The 26,897-nt window shown below is 49.0% G+C and overlaps 1 protein-coding gene across 1 annotated transcript in view; it reads left to right on the forward strand.

Annotated features, from left to right (window-relative positions):
• The window catches only part of PSMD11 (proteasome 26S subunit, non-ATPase 11), a 413,573-nt gene that overhangs the window by 197,274 nt on the left and 189,402 nt on the right, over window positions 1-26,897 (forward strand). Inside the window, exon 9 of the mRNA XM_086923842.1 lies at window positions 26,210-26,272. Coding sequence (XP_086779968.1) covers window positions 26,210-26,272 — 63 coding nt within the window. The remainder of the gene's footprint in view (window positions 1-26,209; window positions 26,273-26,897) is intronic.

The following is a 26,897-nucleotide window of genomic DNA, read 5'->3' on the forward strand; positions in this document are numbered from 1 at the left end:
ACTTATGAGGGAATACCTGGACTCTTTGCACAGTATATCTCCTTTTGATATACGATATAAAGAGCCAGCTTCCTACATGTGCCTCCTTAGTAGTAATCCTCCGATCCTCATGTGTTTCCTAATAGTCTATTACCTTTCTTTTCTCCAGCTGATCTGTACTGAGTATTATATTGTTAACACATGCTCAGATCTATAGACCTGACGTTTTTGTTTTGTGTGCAGTACTGTAGCCACAGGTAAACTTCTACCCTATGCATTTAGCCTCATACAGTACCATAGAATTGTCCCCAAGTGTCAGACTTGGATCTGGAATTTTTCAAGCAGTTCTCCTGCCCGTCGGTAGGTTGCATTTGGCATAGCTTTGCTAACTTTGGAAATTACATAAGCTGTACCTATATAGGTGCCCACCTGGCACGCTGACATCAGTACTTTCCTTTCTGCACCAGATATGGCAGATCTGTGAAGAGCTACCCCTCAGTCACTTTAAAACTAGCTTTTCTCGATGTTTTGTCGAACGTTTTTGAGAGAAAATCCTTTCTCCTGGTGAGACTGGGTTGTCTCAAGAAACAATCTGGTTTCAAACCATGTGGCACCTGTCACATACAGGTGTTTGTAACAGATTCTCCATCCCCCTCCGCCCTTGTCTGTGGTTCTTGAGTAAGACCATGACTCGAAGGGCTGCGAAGATTGCCGTACCACACACCAGAAGCGCTCCTTCAAGCTCCTCACCACCCACTGTTGGATGAGCCACATAGCAATCAAGATCCCAGTCGTTTCAAAGGTCCCAGAACTGCTCGCAGAGCTGCACCTGACGGTTGATGTCACATTTGAAGTAGTGTCTAATACAAAGCCTAACAAGTCAAAGATCTTTGAATTGTCTGCGTCAGTCTCAATTTTCGGATGAGTCAAGAGAGGTCTCACTCCTTCATGGAGCCCCAACCAGGCTTGGTTCCGCAATCCCCCGAATTTCCAGGAGCAAACCCCACCCAACTACGTGAGTTCTATGTGGCAAAGTACCTGATTTTGGGCGGCCTGATTCTTCGGGCAGCCTTTGGGCCCTATGGGTTCAGGTGGTGCCCCCCAGATTTTGCCATTGGGTACCTCTTCAGCACCAGTTGGGGCCCATGCATTGTGTTGGAACCGGAGCAGCACCACCAGTCCAGGGTTCCTGTCTTCACATACCTAGACAATTGACTGTTAAAGGTGGGTTCGCCCCAGGTGGTCTTCTCTCCACTTCAACCAATGGCGAACCTCCTGAAAATTGCAATGTGCTGAACGCACACCTGACTCCTCAGGTGTCAGGCTATGACACTGACGTTTCAGCCTCTATCCTGTATTTGGCAAGACAGATTCTGATGCTGCTGCACCTCATAGGCTCCTGCATCCGGTCGGTAACATATGCCCATTGGCAAATGCTGGCTTTGCAGTGGAGCTTGTAGTTCCAATGGACGCAGCATCAGGGGAATCTCTCTGATGTGGTGTAGGAAGCTGGCTCTGTCTATCCTATACCAAAATGAGGCGCAGTGTGCAGAGTCCAGTGGAACCCCAAAGGTAGCCAGAGGTAAAACTAGTCTCTATTAGTCGTAGTGCGGGCGAGCAGTAAGGCTTTATCAGAGGGTAATGTTAAACACTTGTACACACTAAGGCAGCAAATGATGTCACACACTCAGTAACTGAACTCAGACCAATTGTACCAAAAATATTTAGTTATTTTATTTCTACAACCAAGTCAAGCCTGGTGCAGGTAAGTGAAATAAATGCTTTGCAACCCAATTGAATGCAGGTTCGAATGCATTTGATTTGAAATACAGGTTTGTCAAAATGTCAATTACTGTTCAGATTACTTTTTAGCTTCTTTTCAGATTCGTTTTTTAGTTACTTTTTCTACTTATTGTGATATGCCTAGATATCACACTAGGACATTTCCTAGGGGTGCAGAGTGCTGAGGCCCAATGTTATTTGATGGGGGCATCCGGTTGATGGCTGCTCGCGCTAAGGATCCACGAGGTCCGGTAGTAGGAGACGCTAGGTGCCGCGCGGGTTCTAGGTGTTGCGGGCGGTGTGCCATTGTCGCCTCCACCCCCCTCCCGAGACCTATGGGGTGTGGATCTTTTAACTTACAAACTACACAGGTTCCTCTAAACTGAGGCAAAACCCACAACTTGATGGTTTGTTGTTTGCACCCTTTAAATTTTACACCTGATTTTAACTTTCACGTCCTCTGGTAAGGGTGGGCCTTAGCGCGCCCACACCGCCGAGGTACACTACGAACGGTCCTGAAGAAAGCCCAGTAAAATTACACATAAACGGGCAGAAACTTGTCAACCCCACTCTAAGTGGAAATATCCAAAACATTATTTGGTAGATTTCCCAACACATACTTTTATTCATGTCAGGCTGACCATTGAATAAAACTTTTGTGTGGTACAGCCTTTTGACATTTTTAAATCACATTCTTTTGACACTATTGCCACGAATAACCAGCTCCGCAGTATCCTGGCGTTGTAGCACACCAGGGAGGCATTCAGCTTCTCCTGGTGGGCCCGATGATGAAGCATGTCACCAGCTATCAATAGAGTTGTACAGAGTTCCCCAAGGGGAGCTTAAAGAATTTTAGCTCAGCCTTTCTTCTCTCTCACTCACTAAAAAAGTGGGGGTTAAGTGCATGGTGTAGACCCTTGTCAGAATGTAAGGATACCTCACACAGGCTATCGGCAGGACCACAACTGTTGCCCCAGCCGATGACCGTCCAGCGTCATCATCGGTATCCTGCTCCTACGGCAGGCTGGCGGTGCAATGCCCGTCGGGCAGCTAGAAAAGCTGCACTTTGGCGGAGATCTTCTATTCCGTGCCAACGGGTGTGTGGGTGTGAGGGGCCTGTAAAAAGGTGCAATAGTGAGCGTGGTGGTGTGTTTTTAAAAAAAGTCAGTAGAGTCCTAAAATAGAGAGAATTTTATTGGTCAGGCTCACTGCTTTATTAAAAAAGTGAAGGGGTATTAAGGAGTGGTGAACAATGAGACCAAACCTTTATTCAACCCTTGTTGTGAAAACGGTCAACATGTTTCTCGCCCTAAGGGCGATTCATCAGGACCTTGTGCTCATATAATTGCTAGCATCCCCCGGGATTTTGGAGGACACTGGTATACGACCTGTATGGTGTCGCTCGCGGATGTTTCCTTATAACAGGACTCCCAGAGGAATTCCTGTATAAGGCCTCACAAGCTGTCCAGGTGGGGCCAGCAGCGATTAGGGAATTCCTCGGACGTCGCTGGTGGCAGGCTGCTCTACACCTACCCCTCCCACTGGAACTCCGGTGACTGGAAGCATGTCACCACCCAGGGTGGTGAGTGAGGGCTTCCTAAGAAATCCCTAATGATTTCCAATGCGATTCATTTTGGTTGATTCTTCCTTCTGTTTTCTGTGCCTACACATATGTTTTTCACACACTCTTTTGTTGTTTGACAAAGATTGACTAAGGGGGACTAAGAGTGTCCCTTACTCTTCCCTCTCTCTCAAATTGTTAATAAAAATTGGCTTAGACACAGTAGGGGTACAGGGCTCATGTACAAGTACCCTCACCACTGGTATAGTCACCCAGCTAGAGGGGTGGCTGACCTATGCCAGGGCAGTGGGTTGTATGCATGGCACACCGGGATGTGTGCCATGTCGAGTCTTCACTATGTTCTGCACCAAAGCAGCCAGCAGAGTGTACAGGGCCTCTAAGGGTGACACAATAAGTGCTGCAGCCCTTAGAGGCCTTCTGTGCCCTTTTGTACCCATGGTACCTTTTACAAGGGACTGACATGTGGCCAGAGAGGTGGCAGTTGGGGGTGCAAGGTACAGTTTTTGGGACAGAACACAGGCTCTCGGAACCTGATTGGCAGGACCATGGGCACATCAAGTCAAAGTGCATCAGTGGTCTGTCAAAAAGTTTTTTTTTTTTTTTGTGGGGGAGTGGGGTTACTGCATCAGAAACCCAGCTTCCTAAACATGGTCCCGATTTCGGAGGATACTGAAAAATCTGCGGTGGTGCCTTACGAACCACGAGTGGGTCACTGACAGACCCCTCTCCTTTCTCCATCCAGAACTGATTAGTTGCTAATTAACCACTTCTGGGCTAGGGTGGCCACCTGGGAGAAGTGGAGGTCAGGTAAATGGTCACTGGCATAGTCTGGACTCCACTTATACTTGTGCTTTAGGCAATTCGCTTGGCGTTGGAAACCTTTCTACCCTCTGGAGGATGCTGCTTCTTTATATAATATACCAAAAATAGGTATACTGTCCAAAGAGTTCAGGTATCCCTATTAAGTGGACAGGGGCTTGCTCTAGCAATCTCAACGTGTACTCTCTAGGGAGGTGGTGTGGTCAAGCCTCCTTACGAGTGTTGGACATCTGCAATACCCACGCAATCAATAAATGGTACACATGACTCAATAAGGAGTTCCATAACTATTTGTAAAATGACACTTATCTTTATATAACTTTTTTGTACTTCAAGATCAGGCTTAGATGCAATGGTGCTTACTGGTGTATGGTTTTGGTGGTCCGGAGTCCTCACTGGTCTCATAGAGTGCCTGCAGGGTGCCGGGAAGCAGCTCAACTACTCCACAGGAGTTCTTGGGTATTTGGAGAAAGGCTGGAAGTTCTCCTGGGCCTTTGGAGTTACAACAGTTTCAGGACCATTCAACCTTGGTGCAATGTTGCAGGACAGCAGGAAGGCCTGCAGGGTTAGTGTTATGTCAGTAGCTGCCCTCTGTTTTCCATTGCAGCTCTTCAGGGTCGGTTTTCTTTCAGGTTGGCAGTACTGATTTCTGGTGCCAGGGGCTAACCTAAATATATAATATAGGGGAAGCCCCTGGGGAGTGTAGGGTCGTAGCCAATTGCTACTTACCCATGGGGTCACTATGCCCCAATATGACCTCTTCCTGTGGGAACTGGGCATAATCCTTCCCAGAGTTCTTAATTCTGCCATCACCACAATGACACTTTGAAATGTCACCTCCACGTTAGGTAGCCCACCTTAGGGGCGGAACTAGCATGAGAGTGGACATACCTCTCGGACTACTAATTTTCCAAATGCCCACCCAAGAGCATGGCTTTCACCTGGGGGTCAGAATCTAGTATGTGGTAGCAGACTGGTCTGGACCAGTCAGCCAGCACACTACAAGTTAGGTTTTTACATGGAACCTCGATGGTGCCTTCTGGGTGCTTGTATTTATAAATCCACCACTATAATCATTGTGGATTTATTAAACAAGATGTCTGATACCCAACATATTTAGTTTGAGTGAAGCTATCATGTAACTGGGAAACTCATTTTTGATCAGTGTTCAGCAAATGTACTTAAAATGGCTTCTCTGGTCACTTATACTGGTAGTAATCGAACTGGCAGGTACAGGGGCATATCTTAGGCAGTTATGCACTTGCACGCAGTATAGTGCACACTACCTTACGGCTGTAAGGCCTTCAGTAGGGGTGACTTACCTATACTACAGCTGTGTGCTGTCGTGTTTTCACATTTGTCTGCACCAAGACACACAGCACCAAGACACAGCCTGCAATTAGTCTGTATCGTTTTGGTGTGGGGTCGTTTAGGGTGGCACTTTGCATGCTGCAGCCCTAAGCCTCTTTAGTACCCCATGCCTTAGGTACTAGGAGTACCATTTACAGGGGGTGCTAAAGGTTTTGCGAATTGGAGAAACAGTTGCACCGTTTAGGGAGCCTGGTTAGCAGGAATCCAGTGCACTTTCTGTCCAATTGCACCGAATACCAGGCCAAAAGTGGGAGTGACATATCAAAAAGAGGCACTTTCCTAGATCCTTCATCAAGGGAAGGCTAGTGCAGGTGTTCACAGACAACACCATGCCATGTGGTACTGCAACAAGCAGGGCAGGGTGGGGGTCATGGACTCTTTAAGAAGGCCTGTTTCTTTAGATATGGCTAGAATACCAAGACTGATAGTGCAACACCTGGCAGGCTCTTTGAATGCCAGGGCAGACAAACTCCGCCGTCAATGCCTAGCGTATCAAGTGGCATTGTGTATTGGGCTAAGGCTTCATCTGTAGTTGGGTAAGGCCTCCTCCAAGATGGGGGACAACCTTGGTTAGATCTGTTCGCCACCCCCAAGAATGAGCAATGTCAGCAGTTGTGCGCAATGGGTCAGACTGTTTTGCATATGGCCATGTCTGAAATGGGGTGGCAGAGTGGGCTAAAGAACGGTGATGGATTAAACCCAGATCTGTTGACTGGGTGTGAGTGTTTGATTGGTTCAGATGCTCCGTCCATCACCACCCCCTTTTGTACCGCTGGAATTTCCATGGCGGCTCTCGCTTAGAGACTTTGTATCCAGTGGAGCTCTGGCATCCTTTACACATTTCTGTCAATACCTCCCCTGCTCAAAGTACTCGAAGATCAGGAACGACTGGGCCCAAGTCATTCTTGTGGCTCCGAACTGGGCACATAGTCTGGTATTCCGAGCTGATGTGTATGATAATTGGCTTTCGGGTCAAGCTGCCTCTGTGGTAGGTACTTATATCGCAGCAACAGGGGAGTGTCTACACCCAAACCTGTACGCTATCTGCCTCCATGCATGGAGATTGAACAGCAACAGTTGTTAACCTTTGTCCTTCCTCCCTATGTCAGTTATGTTATTCTTGCAGGCAGGCCAATTCTGCGTTTTTGCGGTTGCCAGACCAGTCTATTTTTTTAAGTCTCCTTTTGTGATGAGATTTCTGAAAGGTTAGCAACATATATTCTCTCACCCCTCCCCCAAGGGCATTCATCATGCTCCAGTGGGACATGAACCTGTTCCTTACTTTTCTGATGTGTGCTTCTTTCGAGCCTTTATGCAACTGCCCTTTTCAGTTATTAAAAATCAAAACCGCCTCTCTGGAAGTCATTACATCGGCCAGGAGAATCAGCGAGTTGTAGGCTCTCTGTGCACCTGCCTTATACTACTTTTTATCCTCCTAAACTGGCGCTTTGGATATGTGCCTCCTTCCTCCCAAAGATAGTCACCCCATTCCATGTAGGCCAGTTACACTTTCTACCTTTTTTGCTCCACCTCATCCTTCTAAGGAAAAAGAGACCCCACCATCTGGTTCCAAAAAGAGTATTGCCGTTCTACCTTGACTGCACAAAAGAATTATGGGTGGCTGAGCAACTCCTTGTAGGATGTGTTGGGACCAAGAAAGAGAAGACTGTGCAGAAATGTACCATTTCCTGATGGATTGTGCCCTGCATAAAAATCACCTCAGCATTGGCCAAATAACAACCACTTTAATACTTAGGGGTTCATTCTACCGGAGGCAAAGCTGCCCCCACTGTGTTAGATGTCCAGTACGGACTGTCAGGCTGCAACGTGGGCTTCACTACACACGTTCACAAAGCATTACTGTCGGGTCTTTCAGGATGGGCATTTTGCCTGTTCTGTCCAGCAGGACTTTCTGGTTTGTTAGATTTGCACACGCCTCCAGGGAGGTATCTCTTGGGTATCTGTTGTAAGGTAAGGAATCTTCAGCTAGAAGTCTCTAATAGATGAACAAGTTACTTATATTCGGTAACTCCTTACCTGGTAGAGACTTTATCTAGCTGCTGAATCCTTACTGCCTTTCCCATCCTCCCTGCTTTGCGACCTGATTAACAGATAAGAGCTTCCCCCTACGAAGGCTCCTCGCAGCTCACACCAGTGATCAATCTTCATCGGCCAGTCCATCACTTGTCATGTGTTCCTACCCATCGCACTAAGGAGAAGAGTGCATAGACTGGAACCAGAAGTGTGGTTTCTTCCTTCATGAAACACACAAGACAGTTGATGATCAGCTCTTTTTTTGTGATAAGCAAGCGCATACAGATTGAGCTCTATCAATTCCAGTTACAAGAGGCTTAATTAAGCCTCAGTTGCTCTTATCAGGACAGTGGTAGAGGTTGATATAGTCTTGGCTGTCAACTTGTGGTCTTTCCATACATATGCAAAACTTGATGTGTCATGGCTCATGCTTGAAATGAATGGCTATGTTGCATCAGTACCGTAGTAAACTGTCACAACGTACTCTCTCTTTCTAGGAGTGAGGTATTGCTTCGGGACCCAGTCATAAGGTGAGTAATCTATATCCATTAGAACAAAGGTCCTCTCACCCCAATAAGTTAGTGCCATGATTAAGGGCCTAAGGTATGGAAACTTACTCTGTGCAATGTCATAAGTGCGGTTCATTTCCCCTCCTCTCACCTTTAGTTGCAAGGAAAATGTTATATGTACTGACGCCAGTGCACCATCAATTTGTCTCATAAGGTTGTGAATGACACCATGGCTTAAGCTGCATGATTGCACTGGTCAGCGGTTGAGTTATTGCTGTGGAATAAGTATATGAATCCACCCAGTTGCCTGGGGAATATTCATAAAGTGAGGAATCTGTGAGTTGATCAAATATATAACAGAACAAGCATTTGCAATTGAATAGGGCCCCCATTTGCAAAACTTGGAGTAATTGCTTTTGTAAATAGGAATGCGAGCGCAGTTCTCAAAGAATGGCTCCTGTGCATATAAAAGGTATGTGCATGACCCCCCATGAAGCGGTACCATGGTATTAAAAACAGAAAAAAATTAATGTATTTTTTGGGCATAAAACATTCCAGTAGTAAACAGCATGCAGTGTTGTGAGGGTGCAGTACCACAGGTTGTCTCTAGGTGTCCCGCAGCCTCTTTTGGCTACATAGGGTACTGCACCCTGCAACATGACCATGAAAAGGATATGGCCCAACGGTAAGAGCTGACAACTGGGGAGCTGGTGATCTGTGTTAGATTATGGTGTCAGCCTGATTGTTTTTTGTTTTTTTGTTTTGTTTTTTTGGAAAACCTTTATTGATGATTCAAAGCACACAGCTATTCAGCCTTACATCCCTGAGGCTAGGCAGCATTATAAAAGCGGAGGAAAAGTGTGCACAAAACAATTAGAGGAGCAATCAGGTTTAATTTTATAATATAAATATGAACCTAAGGAACAAGATAGAAACCTAAAAGGAAAAGGAGAAGAAGGGGGGAGGGGAAAAAGGAAAGGTGGCAAGGCAAAACATAGGAGCAGTAAAGCACAAATCCAGGGGGCGAGTGGGACCTGTCGGCATTTTGAACGAAACATATCGAGGAGAGCATACAAGTGTGGGGGGAAGAAAGAACAGGATTATGTTAAAATGGAACATTGAGTGGAGGGAATGGCTAGGGTGAAAGACGAGCCTCCAGCGGACCTACATCCGGGGGCACACAAATATCGCCCCTGTAAGCATTCCATGCCCCCCAGACCATCCCCCACATCTTGGGCTTACCCCTAGCTAGGTACAGTTTTCTCACGGAGCATGCACCAGTCCATATTAGTTTTCCAGAGGCTCACAGAGGGGGGGGTCGGGGCGCCCCACTTTTGAGCAATATCTCGCTTGGCCACCATGTTCCCTAGCTTGACCCAACGAGTTTGTGCAGTATTGTAGTCAGTCGGACCCCACACGTTCAACAAACAACGTCGAGCTTCCGCAGACAAATCAACGCCAGTCACGTCACGCATAACCGCATGCACCCGTTCCCAATAGGAGGCAATGGACTGGCATTCCCAAATGGTATGCATAAAGGTGGCCAGTGCATCGCATCCTCGCCTACAAAGGCCATCCTGGGAAAGCCCCATGTGAATCAACCTGGGGCCAGTAACGTAAACCCTGTGGAGAATTCTAAGCTGAACTAAGCGCAGCCTGGCAGAGATCGCTACTTCCTTGGGGGAGGACACCGCACACTGCCAATCTTCATCATCCAACTCAATCCCATCACGCACCCACTGATCACGCACTTTCAACAACAGGTCCGTCCGAACGTTTATTAGTTTTTTATAAGTTAGGGAAATGGCGCTATCCGGCATATGGCCGTCCAGCACCCTGTCCTCCAGCGGGGACGACTCGGGGACCTTCACACCAACAGGCAGGGTAGACGTAAGGGCATGTCTCAACTGTGCATATCTCAAATATTCCGTGGCACCCAGTTGGAATTCAGTCTGCAGAGTCTCAAAAGATTTAATTTCACCTCTGGCCATCACATCAGCTACCTTGGAAATACCAATGAGGTCCCACCGGTCACACCCCTTCGAGTGCCACAACCTACCCAACAAGTCGGAGTCATAGAGGGGAGTGGCCATAGTGAGCCTACCCTTCCACCCCAGTGCCTTCGTAATGGCCCTCCATATCCGTACAGCGGTCTTGGTGGGACCAGTTAATCTTCCGTCCAGAGATCTAGAGTACAACGCCCTGTAATACATCCCGTCATTCATGAGCCAGCGATCCATGGCGTACCCCGGGCTTTCCGCTGGGCCATAAAAGCCATGATTAAGAGCAGCCAATTGGGAGGCCCAGTAGTACCGGCGGACATCAGGTAAGGCAATACCGCCGTCGTACCACGGAATGGTCAGCTTAACTACGGCTATACGCGGCCTACCCTCCCACAAAAGGGCCGCTGTAGACCTTCAATTACCCTGAAATACTTCGAAGGGACGGGGTCCTGCGTATTTTGAAGCGCGTATAAGAATCTCGGCAGGGACATCATCTTGAATAATGCCGCGCGGCCCAACAGGGACAGCGGCAATCTTTTCCATCCCTCCACATCGCGCCTAAGGCGCGCAAGAGGGGGAAGCAAGTAGTTGGCGTATCGCGCCCGGGCATCCTTTGATACGTAGATACCCAGGTACTTGAATCCCCGCTGCAAGACCTGTATCGCACAGCCCCTGGGAAGACGTGGAGTGTCTCCGCTAAGCACATAGAGGTAAGATTTGGACCAGTTGATAACCAGGCCCGAGTACCCACCAAAGGTGCACAGTACGTCAAACATAACAATCAAAGACCGACAGGGGAAGGTAAGGTAGAGCAGAATATCGTCCGCATACAGCGAGACTCGATCCTCAAAGCCAGGCGACCACTTGATCCCACAGATGTCAGGGTGAGTGCGGATCCAAGCAGCCAGCGGTTCAAGCGCCAGGGCAAAAAGGAGCGGTGATAGCGGACATCCCTGTCTAGTACCCCTGTGCAAGGCAAAGGAAGCAGACATCCGGCCGTTGACCGTTACATTGGCCAACGGGGAGGCATAGAGAAGCCGGACCCATTTTATGAAGTCGGGGCCGAACCCAAACTTGGACAGTACCGCCCAGAGATAATTCCATTTGAGGGAATCAAATGCCATTGTTGCGTCCAGTGAAGCCAGGACCGTCGGCTCGCAAAGCTTGTGCACCCGCGCCATGACAGCGTGAAGCCTCTGCAGGTTAAGGGCGGTATTGCGGTGGGGTATAAAGCCCGACTGGTCTGGATGGACCAAGTCTGCGATCACACCCACGAGCCAATTAGCCAGCAACTTAGCCAGGATCTTGGGTTCGGCATTCAGCAGAGAGATTGGGCGTTATGATCTACAAAGGTCTCTAGGCTTCCCCTCCTTATGAATGACCACAATAGTGGCAAGGCGCTGATCAAGTGGGAGCTCACCAACCTCCCGGGCCTCCAAGAACATACGCCGCAGGGGCACTGCGACGGTATCTGCTTTAATCTTGTAGAGTTCCACCGGAAGACCATTAGGACCGGGAGCCTTGCCAGATCGCAGGGACCGTATCGCAAGCGCCACTTCATCTGCCGTAATACCCCGGTCCATGTCGTCACGCTCGGTGTCTGACAGGCAAGGAAGCTCAACCCCTTCCAGGAAAGAGGCCGAGTCCGACTCAGTCAAGGTGGAGACTGAGGTGTAAACCGTCTCGAAGTAGTCGGCAAAGGCCGAGGCGATATCACTGGGGTCAGTAACAATCACCCCGTCTTCGCCCAGAATCTCAGGCACTACACGGGAAGCCAACTCCCTCCTATCCAACCAGGCAAGGAGCTTGCCCGCCTTGTCCCCAGCATCGTAGATTCTCCCTTGCTGTTCCCTGCCCATCGCCTTGGCAGCGTCAGTGGCAGTGGCTCGATATTCCGACTGCTTTAGGGAGAGAGCGTGCAGCAGTTCGGGCGTCGGGTCTAATGCCAACTGGGAATCCAGGCCCGCAATATCCGACTCCAACCGCACCATTTCTTCATCCCTTCGTCTGCGCACCTCGGCTATCAGGGAGAAAGCTTCTCCTCTCAGGACAGTCTTAAAGGCCTCCCAGAGGGATAAGGCCGACGTTACCGAACCCGTATTCCCAGTGAAATACAGGTCGATGGCTTTAGCTAGGATGTCTCGAGTCTTGGGGTTGCGGAAGTACCATGGGTTGACCGGCGCCACCCTGGTCCTCGCCCGAGTACCAAAGTCAAAGGACACCCAGACAGGGGAGTGGTCGGATATACCTCTGGCCATAAGGCGGGCTCCAGAGACGGTCGATGCCTGGACCGCCGGAGTCAAGATGTAGTCAATCCTGGAAAGGCTACCGTGTGCGCCCGAGTGAAAGGTGTACTGCCGCTGGGCAGGGTGTAAAAGCCGCCAACAGTCAATAAGGCCCATAGTACTCATGAAATTCGGGAGCCATGATTGCGCACTGCGAAGATCTCTGGACGGAAAACGGTCAAGGGTCCCCGAAACCACGGAATTGAAATCCCCACCAAGGACAAGCAATCCCTCCGGGAGGCCCAAAATGGCACCCCGAGATCCTGAAAGGTAGTCGTCTGCAAACCCGGGGGGACGTAAACTGAAACCAAAACCAGGGTGCGCCCCTCCCACCTGCCCACCACAACAACATATCGGCCCCTATCATCAATCACGGTGGACTCCACCTCCAGGGGGAGAGACATGCGCACCATGATTCCAACCCCTCGGGACCCCGAAGAGAACCCGGAATGAGCCACCATTTTAAACCCCTTTCTGTTAAGTGCGTGACAAGTATTGCCAATGAGATGCGTCTCCTGCAGGAGGATAACATCGGGTACACAACGCGTAAACATTTGTAACACAACCCCATGTTTAATGCGATCCCCCAGCCCATTCACGTTCCAACTCAACACATTTAAAGTCCCCCCATCATCAAAGATGCACCGTCCCACCCACCACCCCCAGAAAACAGCCACTGCAACGTTGCAACCAGAACAATAGTAGCCTTGCCATAGTAAGAGAGAAAAAGGAAAAGCAAAGGAGAAACACACAAACCAACCACCCCCCACCCTGCACCCCTGCATTAGACTAAGAAGCCCCCCCCACTAGCAGTGTGCCTGTCGCCCCTAGTAAACTAACCTACGAAAAGCCCCCAGAGGAGAAAGGAGACATCCTATCACCCCCCGTTACCCTCCAAAGTTGAAAAACAGCAGAAATGAGAAAAGAAAACAAAAGTCAGCAACTGCTTGCATCCGCAGGGTCCTCCACCGAAAGAGATCCGGAGAAGCACAGTTCATTCCTGAGAGTCAGGACCACCCAACGCCTCTTCCGACTGATCCTCAGGGGTAGACCGACGTTGAGGCAAAGTGTCCAGCCAGTCCCCAGCTGCCTCTGGCAAGTCAAAAACCACCGCTCGAGCGCCATGTTCTATACGAAGCTTCGCTGGGTAAAGCATGGAGTACTTCAGCCCCATCTCCCTCAATCTCCGTTTAACACCCATGAAGCTCTGTCGACGCTTCTGTACCGCTTGAGTTAAGTCAGGGAAGAAGTTCACATCAGTGTTTTGAAATTTCAACGGGCCTCCTCTCCTTGATGCCTGCAGGATCGCATCACGGTCTCTGTAGTTAAAAAGTCTGGCAATGATGGGGCGCGGAGACGCTCCCAATTTCGGCTGGCCTCCAGGCAGTCTATGCGCTCGCTCCACCGAGAAAAACGTACTCAGGCCACCTGGAGCCAAGTGCTTCGGCAGCGTCCTCTTCCGCACCCTCCGGTACACCTATAATGCGGACGTTCTGGCGCCGTGCCCGTCCCTCAAAATCATCGAGCCGGCGGGCAAGCATCGAATTGGCGGCCTTAAAGTCCCGAACCTCCGACTGCACATCAGACATGTCCGTAGTCAAGCTCGACGTCTTGATGTCGAGCGACTTGACCCTGTCATTCGTTTTCCCGAGGTCGGCTCTGATTAGGTTGAGTTCAATCGTGAGGGTATCGACCTTGTGCGACAACACTTTGTGCTGCTTATGCATTTCAGCCTTAACGCCCGCAATGGCTCCCATTACGTCCCGGAGGGTGGGTTCAACATCTTCCGGAGACACATCTCGGTGTGAGTCCTTGGTGCGGCCCGAAGCACCAGGCGAGCCCTTAGGAAGGGAGAAGCGCTCAGAAATGGTGGTCTGCGAGAGGGAAGGTTTCCTGCTGACTCTCGGTGGCTTCCCCTTGTCCTGGTCTCCTCTGCCCGCCATGATGGGCGACGGGGATCGTGCGGCCCAAGGCGGTGTCAAGCCAACACTACCACCACCAGACGGTCGAAGTCAACAATCACCTCCACCGTCCCAGCGGAACTCCAGGCCTCCAGGCAGGCCAGTCAGGTCACCGGTACTGAGCAAGGCAGCTCATACCCTCTCGAACTGCCACCGTGTAGAAGCACCGCCGTTCCCCTCACAATGCCAGACCAGTATGGCGTCGCCGTCACCAAACTTCACGACGGTGTAACTCTGCACAGGAAGCCCGGATCTTCAATCGGAGAACGGGCCCCGCATCCGCAACAGCACCGCAACTGATTCCCACCACCGTGGGACAGGATAGATAACAGGATCAATGCGGAGGATCGGAGGGTCTTTGGAGCTCCGAGCTCACGCGGCCATCTTGGTTGCCCGCGAAGCTCCTCCTCCGTCAGCCTTATTGTTTAATTTTCCCCGAGTGCATGGATAGGTGTGCTATATAAATACAAGTTAGAAATGTAAAATAACTTAAGTATTCAATGCTTGGGAAAGGGTAAGTAGTGTCAAGAGCAAAACAGCAGTGGCCTCGGAAGGGACGTGGGGGCATGGAGCATTGTCGGGGGAGGCACAGGCAAGCAACATCTGTGGTTGCGGGGGGGGTGGTTGGTGTGGGAAGTTGGCCCGATGTATGATGCTCACTAGTTCTAGTGATCACCTTGTATCATTCCAAACAACCCTTATGGTGATTGGTTGTAAGTCAACCTTATAGACCAGCAATCCTAATGGTAGCATGGACAAAGCAGTCTTAGGCTAAACTCGTTCGGGGCATGTGGGCTGCTGAATTCATATCTGTGCATAGATCGCCGCCTAGTGTTGGGTCCGGATGATCGCACATTGTTGTCCTGGAAGAGTCTTCGAAGTATCACGAGATAGGTGGCTCCTCCCCTGGACTACAGTGCGCATGGGCATCGACTCAATCCTCAGATTGTTTTTTTTTGCCATTGGGTTCGGATGTATATTGGTTCGCTCTAGTCGGAATCGATATAAAACTTTCTTAAGGCCAAAAGGCCTTTAGTTTTTTCGTCGGTATAGTTTTGCGTTCGGTGCCCGATTCTTCCAGCTCAGTTCCGAGCCGGATTCCAGAGACGCTGAAGGCCCAGTCGACGCCGAAGACCTTATCGACGGACCATCATAGACCGGAGTCCTTTCAAGAGATGTCCCGTGTGCAACTCAAAGTATCCCCACATCGATGTCCACCCGGTGTGCAACAAGTGTCTGTCGCCGGATCATGACGAAGCCAGCTGCATGGCTTGTTCACGATTTCAATCCAAGAAGACTCTTGTGCATCGTCGCGCTGCGCGCCAGGAGGTCCAGCAGACTGCACCGGCGCTTGTGAACATATTCGATGCCGGGGATGATGAGGGAGCTGACCGGGAAGTTAGTGAGAACCTGTCTAATCCCGCGTCGGAGGTCGACTACAACTACGACGCGGACGTTGAAATGCTCGAAGCAGAAGAAGTCGTCGACTAGGTAGGAGACGACGATGGGGCCTTTGGGGCCATGGAAGATAGCTCGAGCGAAGAGCTAACTCAAACTGACATTGGGGCCGAAACGCTTCAAACCGCTCAGGTCGAGGGATCGCCACTAGGCCTTACCCAAGATCTTCCACTGGGTTCTACGGCCCCACCTTCGGGCTCGGCTACGGACATTGTTATTGAGCCGCACCCTGCGAAATCGAAACCGAAAGTGAAGACACCGGTCGCGACGCAAGTGAAAGCACTGGTGCCCCCCTCGAAACCAAAAGTGCGTATTGCTTTGGTCGGATCAAAGCCCTCGGACCTGTCGGCACCGACAAAGCAAAAGGGCGTTGTCGATCCGAAGAAACAGCTCAAGGGTGTCGAGACGAAGCCTGGCACGCCGAAGACAAAAGTCAAGGCGGTCGAGCCGAGCACATTGGCGCCGAAGACGGTAGACACCAACAAAGGGCTCGGTGATCCGAAGGTTCTCGAGACTCCGCGTCGACAAGACAAGGCCAAGAGCGGCCCAACTCACGAGTCCACGTCTGGTGGTGCCTCGAAGGATTCCGTCGACTCGATGCAGCCGTCCGCCTCTTTCTCCAAGCAAGTGGCAGACTCCCTGAAGCGCATCAAGGACAAGGCCTCAAATGTCGGGCCAAAAGATCCTCCACCTTCGAAGCCTGTCGATAAACCTCAGAAAGCGTCGACGCCCATTCACTTAACGTTGCCGCTGAAAGTGGCGCCGAAGGCTTTCACCCCTAGGATGGTCACCAACGTGCCCGAGAAGGTATCCTCTGTGCCGAAGTCTACGACGGTGGACCCGGCCGTAAAGCATCGACAATCTTCGTTGGAAGAACAGCAAGAACATTTTATCGATGCCGAAACAGGCAGACTTTCCCTTCATAAGCGGAAAATTGCCCCGGAACAGCCAATGGAGTCCTATAAAATTCCACTGAAGAAAAAGAAGGATTCCTCTTAGACTCCTGTTCTTGTGGAACCAATTTCTCCACGAGGCCATGATGTCTCACCCACTTATTCAGATGTGAACACTGGGGAAGGTGATGTTGATGAGTACAGCTATCCTGTCTACACTGAGCCAGATGATACCAATGAACCCTGGGCAGCTGGTGCTGACCCAGGTGATCCTCACTCTACCCCAAACACTCCGATGTATGCTGTAAAAACGTCTCCTACAGAGGATTCAGCTGCGTTTAATGCCCTCATTGAAAGGGCAGCTAAGAATCATGACGTCCAGCTCCATGCTGACCCCATTGAAGTGGACTTTTTTTTGGACACCTTTTCCGTCTCAGAGAGGACTGTCAAGACTCTGCCTATGTTGAAGGGTGTCTTGAAGCATGCTGGGGAGATCTTTAAAGAGCCTACGAGAGCCAGGGTGATAAACCCTAGAATTGAGAAGTATAAACCGGCACCTAGTGACCCTACTTACATCAAGGGACAGTTGCCTTTGGACTCTTGTTGTTTCTAATGCCCGAAAGAGGGCTAATTCACAAACAACGGGTGATGCTCCTCCCCCAGATAAGGAATCTAAGGTGTTTGAGGCATCAGGGAAAAAGGTGGCAGCTCAAGCGGCCAATATCTGGCGCATTTCAAATACACAAGCACTTCTAGCAAGTTATGACAGGGCACACTATGACACACTGGAGACCCTGTTGCAGCACCTGCCAGACGAATACAAAGAGGCAGCTGAGATGCTCATCCAAGAGGGGAAGCTGATATCCAATGCTTCTATTAAATATGCACTAGACGCAGCTGACACCACGGCCAGAGCTATCAACACTAGTGTCATGCTGAGACGACATGCCTGGCTCAGAATCTCAGGATTTAAGCCGGAGATACAGACCACCATTCTTAATCAGACAGTAAACCCGGATCATCTATTTGGCCCAGAGGTGGACACCACCTTGGAGAAGTTCAAAAAGGACACTGAACCGGCTAAGTCCATGGGGGCTCTGCAGTCCCAGCAGTTCAGGGGTGGTTCTTTTCGTCGCTCAAGCACTAGAGGTGTTTCCAGAGGCCAGCTCTCCCAAACCACACAGTACTATAAGGGCAACACGCAGACCACATACGCCAAACAAAGTCGAGGTGGATATCGTGGAAACAGCGCCAAGGGCAGGGGTCGTGGAAACAACAACTCCAGATCCTCCGCCACTAGCAAACAGTGACGCCTTGTCACTGCCCCCGACCACGCAACACCGGTTGGGGGGAGACTTACACAGTTCCTGCCAGTCTGGAAGTCCATCACCACAGACAGGTGGGTCACACAGCTTATACAGTACGGTTATTGTCTGGAGTTAACATCCACTCCACCCAACATACCCCCAAGACACCGTCCTATGTCCGCCGAGCACTTGCGCTTATTGCAGCAGGAGGTCCTCGTCATGCTGCAAAAAGTGGCAATCGAGCTCGTGCCTGTGCAAGAAAGAGGCACAGGGGTTTACTCCCTGTACTTCTTAATACCAAAGGAGGACGGGTCCCTCAGACCCATACTGGACCTCAGACCCCTCAATCAGCACATGCTGACCCTGCAGCAAGTCCTACCGTTGCTCAATCAGGGGGATTTTCTCGCAACACTAGATCTGAAGGATGCGTATTTTCATATTCCGCTACACCCGTCACACAAAAAATACCTACAGTTCACCATCCACAACCAACATTACCAGTTCAAGGTTCTGCCTTTTGGGGTCACCACGGCACCCAGGGTGTTTATGAAGTGCCTGGTGACAGTGGCAGCACACCTAAGGAGACAAAGCATTCACGTCTACCCTTATCTGGACTACTGGCTCATCCAGGCAAGGTCGGCCCAGCAGTGTGCCGCCCACATGTCCCACACCATTCACCTTCTTCACGTTCTTGGATTCTCACTGAATTACCCAAAGTCCCACCTGCAACCCGCCCACATACGGCAGTATCTGGGTGCGACAATAAACACTCTGGCAGCCACAGCACAGCCGAATTCAGTGAGGGTCAGCAGCATTCAATCGCTGATACAAAGATTCAGACCTCAACACTCGCTTCCAGCACGAGTGTCCATGCAGTTGATAGGCATGATGGCCACCTGCATCTCCATAGTCCCGCACGCGAGACTACATATGCATCCGGTTCAGGAGTGCTTAGCACGTCAGTGGAATCAGGCTCACGGACAGATGAAGGACCTAGTGTTGGTGAGCGGTCGGGCATACAACTCTCTGCATTGGTGGAATCCACAAAACCTTTGCAAGGAACAACCGTTCCAAGAGCCTGTGCCACAGATCATCTTGACGGACGCTTCTCTCCAGGGATGGGGAGCTCATGTACTCCATTACACTGTGCAGGGACTATGGACACCGCAGCAAAGGAAGATGCACATCAATGTTCTAGAACTGATGGCGATCTTCATGGCACTAAAAGCCTTCAAAGTACATCTGTGCAACAAGGTCATTTTGATCCGTACGGACAACATGACGGCCATGTACTACATTCAGAAGCAGGGAGGTACACACTCTCCACAGCTGTCTCATCTGGCTCAGAGCATGTGGAAGTGGGCCAAACAGAGAAACATCTTCCTCATGGCAGAACACCTCCCGGGCAAGGACAATCAGATGGCGGACCTGCTCAGCAGGTACAGCCACCAAATGCACGAGTGAGAGATACATCCATCAGCACTCCACCCGTACTTCCAAAGGTGGGGGTCATCTAGAGAGAGACCTGTTCGCCACAAAGGAGAACGCAAAATGCCGAAGCTTTGCCGCCAGGTTTCCACACCCACAATCACAAGGCAATGCGATATGGATGAACTGGTCAGGCAAATTTGCGTACGCTTTTCCCCCAGCACCTCTAATACCGCTGGTGGCACGCAAGCTGAAGTAGCACTCGATGACTCTCATCCTGGTTGCTACGACGTAGGCTCGCCAACCATGGTACACCACGTTTCTGGAACTGTCCGTGGTACTGCATCAAAGGCTGCGCTTCACACCCAGGCTTTTGACGCAGATCCATGGCGACATTCAGCATCCAGATCCGCAACAGCTCAACCTGGCGATGTGGCTCCTGAAGTCTTAGAGTTTGGCTACATCAACTCACCTCCGAACTGTATGGACATCATCCGGGAGGCAAGAAAGCCCACCACCAGAGCATGCTATGCGGCGAAGTGGAAGCGGTTTGTTATTTATTGTGCAGACCACAACATTAACCCGCTGGATGCATCTATTCAAAACATCATTTGTTATCTCTTACATCTGTCCAAATGTATTCTGGCCTATGCTTCCATTCGTATACATTTATCCGCAATGGCTGCTGATCTCCGGAACAGACAGCACCTATCACTTTTCAGGGTGCCTACCATTAAGGCCTTTCTGGAAGGACTCAAACGTGTCATTCCTCCACGGACGCCACCAGCTCCAGAGTGGAACCTCAATGTGGTCCTCACCAGGCTGATGGGTCCCCCTTTTGAACCACTGCATTCCTGCGAGATTTAATTCCTGACATGGAAAGTGGCTTTCCTTATAGCCATTGCGTCGCTACGACGACTTATTGAACTCCAGGCACTAACTATCCAGGAGCCATTTATTCAAATTCATTCTAACAGGGTGGTGCTTCGCACTAACCCTAAATTCCTTCCTAAGGTAGTGTCTCAGTTCCATATCAACCAGACTATAGAACTACCGGTGTTCTTCCAAAATCCAGAGTCACTTGCGGAGAGAATGCTCCACACACTTGACGTCAAAAGGGCCCTAATGTACTACATTGATAGGACCTAAGATTTTAGGAAGACTAAACATCTGTTTGTTGCCTTTGTGACACAACACAAAGGTAACCCCATTTCCAAGGCTGGTATAGCCAGGTGGATCGTTAAATGTATTCAGATCTGCTACCAGTAAGCCAAGCGCACTCTCACCATTCCACCAAGGGCCCACTCCACCAGAAAGTTGGGGGCCTCCATGGCTTTCCTTGGAAATATTCCTTTGGAAGACATATGTAGAGCAGCCACATGGTCTACCACACACATTTACAAAACATTACTGTGTTGATGTGCACTCCAAACAGCAGGCACCTGTAGGGCAGGCTTTTCTAAAAACACTTTTCCAAACTGCTGCAGCTGGCAAGGGCGGCCGCCGTTAATGGAGGGACTGCTATGTATTCTATGCACAGATATGAATTCAGCAGCGCACATGCCTTGAACCGAATATGCTACTTACCAGTATGCATCTGTTTTTGGCATGTAGGGCGGCTGACATTCATATCGCCCGCCCTCCTCCCTGGCGCCTGTAGCGGCTGCAGCATTCACACATACTTCTAGCATGGTCATCATTCACTTAGTTTCACTCCATCTTGGCCACAATGGCTAAAAGCAATCTGAGGATGGAGTCGATGCCCATGCGCACTGTAGTCCAGGGGAGGAGCCACCTATCTCGTGATACTTCGAAGACTCTTCCAGGACAACAATGTGCGATTATCCGGACCCAACACTAGGCGGCGATCTATGCACAGATATGAATGTCAGCAGCCCTACATGCCAAGAACAGATGCATACTGGTAAGTAGCATATTCGTTCTGGCATGTGAAGCCAGCTGTTTTACCACATATAACCCATTGAATACCAAATGAAAGGACACCACACAGGTTGTTATGAAAATAAACAAGATATTTATTACTAACAAAACACCTCTGAACTCTTTGAGATCAGAGGGCTAAGCACATGACAAGCCTCTTAAAAAAAAATACGTTAAGTTGCACAAATTACAATGGTGCCCTAGGGGCACGACAAACCATATACTAAGTAAATGGTATAAGGAAATCGATAGAAGGAATAGAGCTGTCCAGAGGCTGTAGGATCGCTGGGACTACACTACCCTAACCTTAGGTAAGGGGCAGGAGGCCCATGGGACCCGTGTGCAGAGTCTGAACTCGAGATGCGCAACAAAGTCAATGGACACTACAAATTACGAAAAGGTAAGTAATAGACAGTTCCGACTGGTTAAGACTAAAACGACTGGATACCTGGACACTAGGAGAGTCAATTTTTTATTTATTTTGTTTAAGAGGTTTTATATAGCGCTGGCTGGAACCAGGAGTATCAGAGCGCTTTACAAGGTGTTTCCATACAGGTATAGTGTGAATAAGCACACACAATGGCATAATAAAAGAGCAAGTCCACATAGGATTCATGACATCTAGATAAAGTAAAAAACTATTGCTAGACACTATGAGTAATACAAAGTAGCGGTCACAGTTTGGCGGGAAGCCTCACTTAAGTATACAAAAAACATGCAAGAGAACTGAGGGTCCAGAGGAGGGGAGGTAAGGTGATCAGATAGAAGGAAAGGGAGTTGGCCAGGCGGGTGGTCACAAGTCATATGCGGAGCAGCTAGGTGGGGTGATGCAGAGGGGCGAGGCTACCAGGGAGGTATTAAAAACCCCAGTATTTATTAAGGAGAAGAAGTTTGAGTTCTTTTTTGAAGCTGGGGTAGGACTGGTTACAGTGGAGGTCTTTTGGGAGGGCATTCCAAATAAGTGAGGCATTGCCTGAAAAGGAGCGTGACTGAGTGGAATTCTTTTTCTGAAGGGGGGGGATAAGTAGGAGGGTGTTGGAGCTTCTCAGTGATCGCGTGCAGCCTGCTTTGGTTAGTTTGTTGGAGAGGTATGTCGGTGTGTTTTGGTGGAAGATTTTGTGCGTAATGCAGGCGGTTTTATATGTGGATCGAACTTCAAAGGGCAGCCATTTAAGGGATTTAAGGGCGGGAGAGATGTGGTCAAATCGTTTGCAGTCCGTGATAAGCCTAGCCGCGAGGTTGAGCACAGATTTAAGAGGTGCCAGGTGGGTTTTTGGAATTCTGGTGAGGATGGCATTGCCATAATCCATGCGCGATAGAGCAAGCGATTGGACTGCCAGTTTAAAGTCATCAATGGGGATGAAGGGCTTAATTTTCTTATGGTTACGGAGGGTAAAGAGGGCTCCTTTGGCAGAGTTGATGTGTACGTTGAGAGTTAGGCGGTTGTCAAGGGAGATGCCCAAGGATTTGACTGAGGTGGCTAGGGACAAGGAGCAGTTGAGGGCGTTAAGGTCTGTGATCCACTTTTGAATTGGGAGCTGGTTGTTTTTTGGGGAGAAAAGAATAATTTCGTTTTTTTTTGGGTTAAGTTTGAGATGGTTCGAGTGGAACCAGGCTTGAATTTTGATGAGGGTGTTGTTGAGGTGGAGGATGTCAGCATGGGTTTTTATCTTATGGTAGAGTTGTGTATCATCAGCGTAGAGGTGATAGTTGATCCCTGCTTGTTTGAGAATGAGGGTGAGAGGTTCCATGAAGAGGTTAAAGAGAGAGGGAGATAGTATGGATCCTTGTGGAACTCCTAGAGAGATGGGGGAGGGGTTTGAAAGGCAATTGTGGATTTTAATTTGCTGAGCGCGATGCTGCAGGTATGACACAAACCAATTGAGTCATGCCATTAAGGCCGAATCGTTCTTTAAGGACTTTGAGAAGAACAGAGTGGTTAACGGTATCGAACGCTGCGGAGAGATCGAGGAGTGGTGAATGTCATCTATAATGTTATGCATGGCGGTTTCGGTGCTGCAGCCTTTCCTGAAGCCTGTTTGAAGGGGGTCAAGTAAGTTAAAAAGTTCAATGTGTCTGTCAAGCTGAAGGACACATTTTTCAAGGGCTTGCGATAGGAGGGGCAAGTTGGAGATTGGACGGAGGTTGTTGAGGTCGTTATGGTCAGCCATAGGGTTTTTAGGTCTCGCTTAGAGAGACCTAATGCCGTCCATCCACAAAGCTGACTTTTACAATCCGGATTTTCGAAAGTGCACGCCTCGTGCATGAGCTTCTGCCTATCAGCCTTTCACTGACTGGCTCTTCAAAGGCTCTGCTCCCCGCCCCCCGCCTGCACTTCAAGGCCGCTAGCCTTCTGTCCCTTAATCTCCCCGTGACTCCCCCCCTCACCTCTCCCACCATTTGCTCGCTCGCACATCAAAGGCTTTCACACATCAAAGGCTTTTTCTCACTTGTTTTTATTTCGGCCCTCTCCTCGCCGCAGCCACAGCGCTGCTTACACTTTATTTCATCAACCCCTGCCTTCCACCAACACCCTCTCCCGCCCGGAATGTGCATCTCATGGTGAAATAGCCGCAGCCGTGTCCAGTTGATTGTGTAAAGGTTGCCAGCTACATGCTACGGCTAAGTAAATTACCTATTAAATAAAAGAACTGCTCTTAAGCATATTTATTTTTATATCACCCTTTCCTCGCCAGGGAGCTGCTTCCAATTCACTTCATCTTCCTGTGCCTTCCCCCACCACCACCTCCCACCCCAGAGTATGCACACATTACTTTTATTTTATTTGGCAGCATTCCTAACTCTCAATCCTGCACGGCACTAATTCTCATCCACCAAGTCTAAAATACATTCTCTATTATAAGCAGCACGCGCTCTCCGTTGCAGTCCTTTCCCCTTGTTGTGCTTTGCGAGCTTTTCCGTTTGTCCGGAAATCGCAAATTAGGGTTGGTCAAAGATTGTTTACAACATAGGGTCTTTCAAATTATAGACGGCTAGGTCAACTTGGTTAAACATAGTGTACAACACATAGCCATTCAACTCGATGCCACGCCGCACCTCTGACTGACTCTGCCCCAGCCCCTCCTTACAATGCAAGTGGCATCCACAGTGGCACATCGCCTACAAAACTCGTCAGGTACCCTCCCAGTGGACAAGCATCGAAGCCAGTACCGCAGGATCCTGGCAGAGAACCCCTCCACTCCTTCCTCTGGCCGGATCTAAGATTTCTAAGATTGAAAAAGGTAAGTATAGAAAAGAAGCTGCCCACGTCCATACCCGCATCACCCGCCCCCACTCCTCTCTCGCACCATCATTCTTAACCAACCCTCCCTTCACATGCTTGCCTATCCGTCCCCATAACCCCTCCCCCCCGACCTAATGTCAATTTTAACGTACAAATTCACCTTCACTTTACCACTATGGCTCTTTTCTCGCTACCCCTCACCCAGCCCATCTCACTGTGTTCACTATGTCTCTCCCCCTCCCCACCCCCCCACACACAAACCCTTCCTGCACACATTTAAATCTCCCATCACCCTTGGGAGAAGCCAGCATCCTGCTCGGCTCCGAGCTAGCAGGCGGCCATAAGCTAATATGAGGCATGTAGTAAAAGTGAAATTTTTATCTTAAATTCAAGTAAACCAAAAGAACTTTCCTGGAATGTGATGTTTTGAAACGTCTTGCCCCTTACACCTGGCATGCACACATAACTGTGCCCCGCAGACAGTACGCTGAAGGCACTATTTGTTTAATCCTTTCTAACTGACCCCCTTGCCCCCCGGGAGAAGGGAACTACAAATATTCTAACTTCTCACCAGCCCTGCCCCCACCCAACCTCAGTGTCTACCTGACTTGCCATTCTACGAGAAATCTCACCAGCCCCGATGAAAGTCCATCCTAGCCCGACCAATCACCTCAGTTATGATCGGTAGAATGCAGCACTGCCATCACAGGAAACCACAGGCCACTGCCGAGGCCCCTCAGCCTTGGAATGCAGTGTTGGCAGACTGATACAACTGAGACCTCACACAGCTCTGTTAATGTATATTTCATAGCGGAAAACTGCAAAACAGAAATTATACACGGGCTGCACATATGTTCTCAACCTTCAATTGATGCATGGATGGGTAATGGATGTGTAGGTGGATAATGCAGGTTCAGGGGTGGTTAAATGAATGCACAAATGATTAAATCAGTGATTAACAGGATGGTTTAATGAATACATGGTTGTTGGTGCATGGACGGATACCTGGATTGTTCATGTGGAAGTGTGTTGGCAGACATGAAGATTATAAGTAGAATCTATAGCGCAACATTAGGCATACCAAAAAGATATTTCCTTGAATTGAGATATAGTGGACAAAATAGAGATGTTGCCTTGAATCTTTTGCTTCTGCTGGTTATGTTAATTTTAGAAAAAAAGATTAGAAGACTACTAGTTCAGTACTAATTTTCTTTGTTTAAACTGCAGCCGGATTGTAATTCTGCTCTGACTTTTACCTTGGCTACTGGCATTCACTTCTCAACTGTAACATTATTTTTGAGCAGCAGCATCATTTCTTTTCACTGCTAACGAGGCGCCAGAAGAAAACTGCATTAAGAAAATTAGAGACATGCTTCTAATAGGGATTACAAGCTCCAATGTAATATCTGATTCAGTGCAGAGTGCAGTAAAATGTTGTCACTAACCAAAATGTGACGTATCAGCTGTTTGATCACACATGGTAATAACTTGCTTGGATAAAAATCAATAAAGATATTTTGTTCTGGTGTTTAATCAGAGTAGACACAATGGGCTTGCTATGAAAATAAATGGCAGTTGTGAGTAAAGAAATAGTAAGAGCTCTTTTCTTTCAGACAGAAGCATTGAAGTGTGTGGCGCAAGCAAGCAAGAACAGATCGCTGGCGGATTTTGAGAAGGTGAGCAATGTTTCGTTTTTTAATCTCTAAACTGTTGTACAGTGTTCAGTTAAAGGAGAGCAGTACAATGGGATTCCTGTAGACCAAAGAAACCAACCGTATACGCTTTGGCAAGATAAGTTGATTTGCATGCATCTGTCATATCCAAGCGCAATATTAAATATAAACAAACTGAGATGTATTTGTCCGTTTTTGACATTGCTAAATGTGCTAGGTTTTACAATCACACCTAGTTCTTATTGAAGTACTTGCATTAAGTCCTTGGAGCAAACCAAAGGAAATGTTCTTAAATTTGAACACTTACCTGCCTGACAATTGCTTCAGAGCTCAAGATGAGTGCCACAGAACCCAAAGCAGGGTACACGAGTGACTGCATCTTCATTGTAGGATATTTATTGGTAGTTAGAAATTTTTTACTAATTTTGCTCTATATGCATGGGCCAAACACATTTACATTCAATGTAAACACAGGGTGGTAGTGTCCATATGTCTGTGATTTACAGTACCTTTCAACGACCTTTCTGAGGTGAAATTATTTCCTGAATTTAGCCTTTAAGACTGAAAAAAACCTGCATTACAGGATCTTCGCAGCAAAAATGGCCGTGAAAGTGTATTACACGAAGAA

This window comes from Lissotriton vulgaris, chromosome 5, assembly GCF_964263255.1.
Source record: "Lissotriton vulgaris chromosome 5, aLisVul1.2, whole genome shotgun sequence".
Lineage (NCBI taxonomy): Eukaryota > Metazoa > Chordata > Amphibia > Caudata > Salamandridae > Lissotriton > Lissotriton vulgaris.